Source organism: Amblyomma americanum, chromosome 1, assembly GCF_052857255.1.
Source record: "Amblyomma americanum isolate KBUSLIRL-KWMA chromosome 1, ASM5285725v1, whole genome shotgun sequence".
In the NCBI taxonomy this organism is placed as follows: domain Eukaryota; kingdom Metazoa; phylum Arthropoda; class Arachnida; order Ixodida; family Ixodidae; genus Amblyomma; species Amblyomma americanum.
Window position 1 is genome coordinate 218272865 of NC_135497.1, and position 10228 is coordinate 218283092.

The 10228-nt window shown below is 45.7% G+C and overlaps 1 protein-coding gene across 1 annotated transcript in view; it reads right to left on the bottom strand.

The window, feature by feature from the left end:
* The window catches only part of LOC144114632 (cytochrome P450 4C1-like), a 57668-nt gene extending 47866 nt beyond the window's left edge, over positions 1 to 9802 (bottom strand). Inside the window, exon 1 of the mRNA XM_077648491.1 lies at positions 9556 to 9802. Coding sequence (XP_077504617.1) covers positions 9556 to 9802 — 247 coding nt within the window. The remainder of the gene's footprint in view (positions 1 to 9555) is intronic.
* Positions 9803 to 10228: the final 426 nt, after the last annotated feature.

Here is a 10228-nt window from a genome sequence, read left to right on the forward strand (position 1 = left end):
TGATGTGTTAATATGCAGACATCGCGGCCCATAAAAAATGACAGGTATTGAGGTAACGTAAAATATTTTATTACTCACGTGTGCGGCCCTTTTTATTTGGCTCTGGGAACTTGGGGGCTTTTCAACGACGTGATCTCTTAAAAAAGCCGAGCGGGCGAACAAATTTTTACCAAACAAATTTTCTCGTACCTTACTGCTGTTCGAGCGCCTTTACCGGCCATTACTTTACTGATTTAATAAGGGTCTACTTGCACGCTCTGACCAATTTACCCTAGAGCTTGAGTTGCTGCGGGAACGGGCCTCACGCGGCGCTTGCCGGGTGGTGCCCGGGTTCAGCAGCGGGATAGTGTAGTAGGTCTGCGACCGACCCGAGCTTTGGCCCGGCTCGGGCTCTGAGTCTCGAGCTCAGGCAGGGCTCGATGCTCAGAATGAGACCTAGCCCTGTTTAGTTGCTCTGTGCTCTAGTTGCTCATTTTGGATGAACAGTTGCTCACTGACGTTGCTCACCTCGGACAAACAGTTGTGCCATAAGGAATGATTCCTAGCAGACTAACGGTTACTCTCGAAAGTTAGTCTTTATTACAGTTAGAGCCTAGAAGGACTAACGGTTGTGGAAACGCAGTTAGTCTCCGCAAAGACCGATTTTTTGCTGGAAAGTACAAAAATCTGCTTGAACTGTACTGAGACGTACAAAGACGGGACTTGATTGCAGAAAGCCCCTCCTTTTTTTTTCGGTATAATTCTGTTTTCCAGCTTCTTCCAAGCTTCTGCGCATATGTATGCGGGTTTTCACAATCACTTCGTTTTATTGAATGCCGTAGAACGACAGAATCGTGCAGAATGCATCCAGCGCGTCCAGCGGGCTTGTCTCTTTTATCGCCGATATTTGTCGCTGCCATCTGCATCAGTGCTCTTTCTGTGCTCACTATTCACGCTGGCGTCGTCAGTCAATTCCTGGCTATATAATTAATCTTGCTATGAGAGCAGGAAACCATGAAAAAATTACAGCATCTCTCAAGAAACAACGAATGGTCAGCACTAGATGGTGCTTAAGACAGAGATTAAGCCACGCATAACTTCCCCTGCCACTGAACGGCCCCTGAACAAACACAAATAGCCGCAGTATATCCTCTGAACGATTGGGCGGGGATTCGTGGCTGAGCGGATGCAACGAGGTTTGGGTCAGCGGCTGCACTTGAAATTAAATTGCGCAAGTTTGAATTCACCGAAGGCAGGAGTCCAGGGTAGAGTGCCCGTATGGTGGTCATAGTGTGGTCGTGTCCGAGTTGCCTATCCTTTTGCTGCGAAGTGGGGCAGGCAACCAGGGCGCCGACACTGAAAATTCGAAACCAGGGTAACTAGGCTAGGACAGCTAGCAGTGTCCTAGCCTATAGTTCCTTAGCGGATGAGTATATAAGCGTCAGCGGAAGAGATTGAGGCGGAAGCAGTAGCGGTTGCTCTTCCACGAAGCCGCGCTAGAATGAGGGAAAACCAGCGTCGGCGCAGCGAAGATCCCGCCGTGCGCGCTGCCGAACGCAACGCTGATCGGCGCCGGACCGACATCGAGCGGCGCCACCAGGGTCTGCTGGACCTCAAGGAGCGCTGCGCGTATAGGTCGCAAGCGGACGCGGGAGGCTTCTTTGGAGGTTTTGGTGGTACCCGGACAGTCAATGGTCGTCGTTCCAGGCCGCCACCGACATCGGGCAGGAGGACGAAGCTTCTGCATGCCGAGGGGCACTGACTTCACCGTGCTACGTCGCAGAGCGTAAACACCAGGACAGGTATGCCAAAAACATTCGCTCGGGGGGGATCTCACGGTAACGGCATTCCCTGTTGAGGAAGATCAAATGCGTTGGACCATGCACGTTATCGTTCACCGGTCCCTAGAAATTAAAGTCGAACCTCGTTATAATAAGTCCAAGGGGTCCCGCGATTTCTTCGCTATAGCCGTTGCTTCATCATAGCGGTACGCGAATTTGTTGCAATTGTCGCATATGCCAGCGGGCTTACCTGCCAAAGCCGATGTTTAGCGTGCCGCCGCTGTGCGTTGCGGCAGTATTCAACACGAACACCCGCCGAAATAACAAAAAAATGTTTCCAATCACTCAAGCTAATTGCCTGAAATGTCTGAAAGTGTGTGGAAACGACCATGCTCAATCAACTTGTTACATTACTATGGGGCTGGGTCACGAGGCAACACACACACGCACGCACGCACGCACGCACGCACACACACACACACACACACACACACACACACACACACACACACACACACACACACACACACACACACACACACACACACACACACACACACACACACACACACACACACACACACACACACACACACACACACACACACACACACACACACACACACACACACACACACACACACACACACACACACACAAACACACATGTACGATAATTGCCTCGTGACCCAGGCCCATAGTATTGTAAATAATGTAGTAATATATATATATATATATATATATATATATATATATATATATATATATATATATATATATATATATATATTCAAAGTTGAAAACGCTTCATTTAGCCATAGATTTATTTTGAGTCGACGTTTCGGACAGAGCCTGTCCTTGCCTCGTGACCCAGGCCCATAGTATTGTAAGTAATGTAGTAATATATATATATATATATATATATATATATATATATATATATATATATATATATATATTATATATATATATATATATATATATATTAGCAGACAAGTTAAAGGAAATGAAGGGCCCGTTTGACAAATTTATGAAGGGAGCCAACAGTCACCGAAACCAAGGTGCATAGGGGAACGTTAATTTTTTATTTTTTTAATGTGTTATGCTTATCAGTGGGATAATAATACTTAGATTAATAAATCGTTTAAAGAAAATTAATTATAAAGCAGCAGAAAAAACAACCAAGCCGCCGGTGGGATTTTTACCCACGACCTCCGAATATCGCGTCCGGTGCTCTTACCAACTGAGCTACGGCTACGGCTGTCCAATCTGCTGCTCTCGTGGGTATTTATGTTTACTTGGTGTACGCGAACCTTGAGAGTGTTCACCAGCGCCACCCTCGACCATAGCGGCGGACGTAGCACGTCCTGTAATACCGCGAGTGTGACGTGGAACGTCATCTAACGGCGAGGGCGGAAACTGCGCGAGAGCCCTCTTATGCTACCTATTGCATCAAGACTGCCAGAACCGAGACCCCCGTTAAGCTATTAGCAGAGAAGGCATTTGAAATCAGGGGCTCGTTTGACAAACATGTTTTTTTCTGCTGCTTTATAAGTAATTTTCTTTAAACTAATTGTTTGGCACTACAACTTAAAAAAAAAACAAAATTTGAAACATTCCCCTATGCAACTTGGTTTCGGTGACTGTTGGCTTCCTTAATATGCTTGTCAAACGCGCCCCTGATCTCATATGCCTTCTCTGCTAATATATATATATATATATATATATATATATATATATATATATCCGAGAACACACATCCTGCAAACTTTTGAGGCCGATAGTACGTACACGGACGAAATATGTCAGCATGGACAATGCGCGCCCGTGAATTCCGCAGCCCGCATGGGTTTCAAAGTATATAAAACGGCGTTCTTGGTTCTTGTAGGAATAGTATCGTAGAAGAGAGGCACATAGTTATTCATGGATTCAGCTCCCCTTCCTAGGAGCTGAAGTTGACACGGGCCGCTGTAACAGAGGGCACTGAGCGACGATTTTGTCGCGAGTGCCTGGTTTGTTTGGTTTCGCCGCACAGCCCTGGGACACCTAGACTGCAATACTTCTCCACATCTTAGACCTGTCATGTGGAGAACGCATACGCCAGACCGAGGGCTTTGATGATACCAGATTTGCAATGTAGTAGACCGGACCGTTCTTGGGGACTAGTTGGCTCATTTCTATAAAAGTGCACGACTGCGCGAATAAGACAGGATAAGACAGATTAGAAACGAAAACATCACGGGCGCAGGTGCCATTTTTGTTTCTATGTCTGTTGCGCTGTCTTATTCGCACACTCTTACCTTTTTATCGCCCGTGGTCAACGAAAATAGCTTTGCACTTTTGTTTCTCGCCTCGTGGCCCTGTAAAATGGGCGGGACCCTGATACCGTCAAGTACACCAAGCGCATTGCCAAAAGGTTTTTACTATGCGACCATGCTGCGAAAACGTAACCTAAACTGCACATGAAACAAGAGAAGCAGAGCGTGCTTTGTAGCCGCATGGCTGCGCTCGGGTGAATGCCATTGAGTAATTACTCTCTTATTACAAATTTACTCCTCCTCGGGGGATTCCCCTAAACATTTGAATAGAGCGTGCTCGGAGTGTTCCTTGTGCAGTGAGGAGTTTGGAGAACGGGTGAACTTCAACTACCACATCGAATCGAAACGCAAACGTTCGGCACCGCTACAAATTGACATACAATGCGTGAAATGCCCACTGGCGTTAATCGGAGGTTCGTTATATACCGTTGTAAGAAAACTTTACTTCGTCAAAATGAGACATCAGATACTTAGGTTTCTACGAAAGCTATCAAGGAAATCGGCATTCATTCGTTATATTCATTATTTTATTATAAACCGTTTTGTCGTAGTGAAGTTTGAATGTATTTCACAGTCTCCGAAATTAATTTCTTCCAGGATTTCTTGACTGCGGAGTTCAATTGGAATAAGTAGAAAGATTGAAATTATGTTAACCTCATGACTGGCAGAAAAAAAAAGAGAATTTTTGGAAACTACCACTATAAGATAAACTCTTCCAATTCACAGTGGCCAGTACTTCGCAGTATTGCCCCGATACTTTGTTACTCCAAAAATATAAGTTCATCGATTCCGTCTGCTATTAAACACTTGTAGGCACGGGGAACGCGTAAACAGCGGCGACAATTAAAAAGATATTGCTTCATTTGACAGCTCTTCATCTGTCTGGTTACTTCCTCTCGTTTACGTTGCCCACATTTTTTGGTATACAGTAGCCGGTACATTTATTCATCTAGTGTGCCGCCGGGAAATGCTCGCATACTAAAGAAATTAATCTCTTAGGCAATAAACAAAGAAAAAATAATATTTAATTAAGAAATACAGCGCTCCTTCCATCCGAAGCCAATTATTTAAAATGTAAATTGTGGTGGTTACCGACATTTATATTATTATAGTGAAAATTCTGTGCGGCGAAGCCCTGACGCTTGTTTACCGTCGTTTTTCTGAGTCGTGGTGCACATCAGAAAAGACAAGAGAGACAAAAATTGTAGTGCCTAGGTTTGTCGCGGTGAATTGAAATGGGGCGCTAAGCTGAGGCCTGAATGCGGTCCGGAACCAATTGCCAGCGACATCAGCCTGGAGCGAACGGAGCGCGACTAGAAAGTGGGGGTGCAAACAAATGTTTCTCCGACATCACATTTCACATTACTCCCGACAAAACTAACGGGATGCCTACTCGGCCCCATGAGCCGCAATATTTTTGGCATGTCACCTTCCACTGAAGTTCAGCTACCATTTTAAGTTTACTTTGGCATTATACCAATGTGAAACCAAAATAGCTTGGGCATCGCGAGTTCGAAGTACTTGCAGAAATTTCTTATATGTTTTACAAGTTTCAATTTCTCTCTTTCCCTTTAGCGACAACAAGCGAGTTTGGCTGCCAGAAAAAAAAAGGGGGGGCTGACCATAATGGAAACAAAAACAAAAATGAAAGCAGCCATGCTGGCCGGCTGCAGCTCTCTGCCTTAAGCGAGCGGCTTGATGCTGCGGACTACGCCCTGTCCGTCTGCTGGTTTGTCGCGTAATGCGAACGATTTGCAGTATATACGCTGTACTTTCACTCCCTAGCCTTTATTTTTTTTGTTTTTGCGTTTTAAAGTCTATTATTAAGGGTCAATCAAAGGACAGTGCTGGAACGCCACTAAAATACAGGCCGGGGTGTGGTATTGAGCAAAGCTACCAAAACCTTACGGAAAAGAGTGCCGTGCAAAAGACGACGTGCTCCAGTTGTATTTTACTGCAAGAACTGACTTCGCTTACACGAATGTGAACACACGCTTCGTTTTTCGCGTACTAAACCTGCTGATCTGCTTTTCAAGCACTGATCTTCTTTGTTTTAGTACGGGAAGTTGTAGAAGGAACAGTGTTGCCTAAACTCTATAAATTATTTTTGATACGTGAACTTGCGGCTGACTCGGATGTCATTTAGTTAGCTCGCACAAGCTCACAGAACATACGTTGAGGAGGAGTGGCAAGAAGAGAGAAAACAAGAAATTTCAACAAATCTGATAACATCACGCGCACAGTAGACGTAAAAACTGATTACAATGGACAAAAAAGGATCTATGCTCTAAAAAAATGTCTGTATTCTTGCGCAAAACAACATAACATGTACGCTGAAAACGTGAAAGAAATTAGGTTTATCCCCTTGCGGCACGGCCTTGAATAATATGTACGCTACTTTTCAGCTTTGTTTCTAAGCGTCCAGAGCTGCTTTCACGAATTCAGCGATGCCGCCTATGCATTTGAAATTCATGCTGTACAGAATTGTCACACCATTTCGTGCTCTAAGAAAGGATCGCTTCAGAGAAAAACAAAGATGGACGTCACAAAGTTGTACGGTGCGCCTAACAAGTGCTTTCTGGTTCTGTAACTTTAGGCGAAAGCCCTATACTAGCCCCATTACGAGAAAAGCGGGCGGGGCGCGTTTGTTAGTGTAAGTACTCACTCCAGACAGTACAGAAGATCCCAGCGATGGCAAGAAAAGCAGGACGACAGCATGCCTGGCACCGCAATCGCGCATAACCGTATACATTTCGTTCTTACGCCTATATGTTCTCCCCACTGACTGACCTCAATGTGGCGCTAGTTTTCCCTACATTCGTATCAAAATTATGACGCAACCGTCGTATACAGCGTTATGGGTGGTGTCATAACATTTTCCGTTGCATATAACTTACATGTGCTAGTCGCATTGGAGGATAGCTTACGACCGGGATTCGAACCGATGACATATGCACCTTCAATTGTATGCCTTCCCAGATTCTTTGCCTATTCTTTCAATGCGCGGCTGAGGTGTCCATCGAGATGTGAGGAAGTGAGTGCGTCATTTCCTTTCCTCAAAAACCAATTTTCTTATTAAAATTGAGAGCCGACTCTCTTGGTATCACTGCTTGATGCGCCGATGATATGGGACATCTTAAGCGCGTGAATGCGCCCATGCCTGAAGGCTGCATTTTGCAGCTGTCATTTGATGGCGGGAAGAACGTTGTCACTGCATTGTAGAAAGGCAACGCGCGGCGCGTTGCAAAGTCGTCAGGCATGAGTTGGAGCTCGCATTTCTTCCGCTGTGTCATGGTCGAACTCTACAAGATGCTCTGCGAGAAATCGTGCGCCATCGCGCCATTGGAACTTGTGCCGAGTTGCAGGCTCGTCGTAAAAAAAAAAAAGAAAGAGTCACGCGTTATCCATGGCTTTGTGCTCGGCCTGTAGCTTATGAAAACGTAGCTCCCAAACCATCACAGTGTGCGAAGCTTGCGGATGACAAAGGGCCGCGGCCGGTCACTGCCTTTCATCCTCGTGAACAGTAGCGTGTTAACGCAAAAGCTTTCCGTGTCTTTCACCAGTGCAGGTGTCGCCTTTCAAGGCACGTGTTTTCAACAGCGGGAATTGGTAAATCTGTGGCGTTTGGTCGGCAATGTCTCGCATTTTTGAGTCCCCGTGCTCTTTTCGGGGGTGTGCGCCACGGGCACCCGGATCTCGGGGCTCACCGAAAGCACGAGTTTTTCGAATTCGAGGCCAATTTTACAGCCCCTCCTTGTTCGCTCTAACTCAGTCACGCCGCCATGGTTGTTTCTTGTATCTGAGACGAAATCCCACTGCCCTAATGCGTGTTTTGACGGTAGCACTACTCTCTTTCGTAATAAGCGAGAGTTCGTTATAACTGCGGCCGTTATCAGGAGGCTTGACTGTAATTACAAGCAAGGAGGCGCTAAGCATATTGACGGTGTTCATAAACTTTTTTCACTTTCTGTGTTCAAGGCCACATTGTGCAGAAGCCAAGAATCAATGAACTGAAATACTCGCCTAAATAATTTCGCATTGCGTTCACCAAACCACAAATTTTTGACCTCTCATATTTAGAGGACAAAGCGACAAAAAACAAATGCAGTATGGTTTTTAGGTTTCAAGGTGCTTAATACATCTTGTCTTCCTTGAAGGCAGTCTGTGGTTCTGCACAGCGCACTGCATCGCCATGGATATGCCGCAATGAGTTTATTCACCTCTTAAGGCCAAGAAGTATTCGGATCTGGTTGGAAATTCAGCTAAAGCATCTCAATTTTTTACTAAAGATTAATCTTGAGCCCTCGTCGTCCATAAATAACGTTTAAAATAATAATAATAATAATAATAATAATAATAATTGGTTTTTGGGGAAAAGAAATGGCGCAGTATCTGTCTCATATATCGTTGGACACCTGAACCGCGCCGTAAGGGAAGGGATAAAGGAGGGAGTGAAAGAAGAAAGGAAGAAGAGGTGCCGTAGTGGAGGGCTCCGGAATAATTTCGACCACCTGGGGATCTTTAACGTGCACTGACATCGCACAGCACACGGGCGCCTTAGCGTTTTTCCTCCATAAAAACGCAGCCGCCGCGGTCGGGTTCGAACCCGGGAACTCCGGATCAGTAGTCGAGCGCCCTAACCACTGAGCCACCGCGGCGGGGTTAAAACATTGTGCAAATTACAAAATTACTCATTATAACATATCAATTTCCAATATTAAAAAGCCTTTCCCAACCGGCAATGGTTGGCTCTTACTGGCACAAGCTTTAATCGCACTCAATAGGCATCTGGCGAGCATGAATGGCCAAGGTGTTTGACAAGTCTTCTTCAGTGTGGTAATAATCAGAACGCTTATATTTTGTTTCTTGTTTGTTTCGCATTTAAGAAAAATCACGCGGCGTTGAAGGGAACTGTCGATAAATAATTTAATTTACACCTTAGCATCTTAAATTTAAATGTGGCTTGACTAAAAAAAGCAGCCTTCTGGGGCTACAGCAGTGAATCTTTTTGATTATGGTGCAAAACGGTGACGGCGAGGTGCTCGAGCTATGTTTAGGCGAAGTTCTGCGCTTCCTTTGAAAACGCACGTCAGGTGAAAAGAACAAAAAGCTGTGTATTTTTTTCTCCACACTCTGACATGACGTGCTGCGGATTATTTGCTGGCAACTTTCTCAAAAGAATACACTTTATTATTTGGATTTGCTAGCACGAATAGAAACTGCTTAAATAAGAACCAGTCAGATCGACGGATACTCACTAGCTGCAGCGAATACTAACGGCAGCTACGCTGGAGGTCGCATTCTCCTCAAGAGCTAAATAGGACGTATTACGAAACACGGTTTAGGCATCGCAATGGAAGTCCCACTCGGTTTCAGTTGCTATAAACATGGTCAAATACAAGACATAAAGCAAACATACATGACACTAAAGTCAAGCGCGGGATTGGTTTTTAAGAAGTTTCCTGGAGGTTAGTTACCAACAGCCGGATCCATGGGATTGCGGAGAACGGCGAGCACCTTGGCGATGCCAGATGCGATGTACCGTCCAGAGTCCTTCGGCATGTCTTTGAGGATGTTCATCTGACGTCGAAAAATGCGATATCGCGCCCACCAGAAGTTCGAGAGCAGCACAAGTGCACAAACTGTGACTAGGTAAAGCAGCCACACCCTGACCTCTCCAAACCGTAGCGACCACGTGAGGCTGCGCCATGCTTCCTTCACCATTGTGGCCTCCTGCTCGATTGCACGGGGGCTACTGCGAACCATCATTTAAGCCAGCGTTGGAACAGCGCTCACTGCTGTATTCAAAAAAAAAAGAAGGAAGAAATCTATGCATACATACGCAAAGACAAATAAAGCACAACACTCACGCGTCCGTGGGTTTGCCGCGGTTTGTTTTCCGCGGTGTGGATGCAGTGCTCGTGTGCCGACTGAGCAGGAGTGGTTTTCCAGGCCGCGGTGTAGCTGTGAGGCGGAGGAAGAGGCACAACGTAGCGCGCTTGTCTGCACAGCGCCTGCAGGAAGAGCGACGAATGTTTGCGCTTCAGCCGCCTGGCTTTGTGAGCGATCGTTTTCTGCCCTCGGGGCGATGTTAAACTTTCACGCGCATGTAAGTGCCGCGTTTTTATTATTCACACGAGGCTCGAAAAG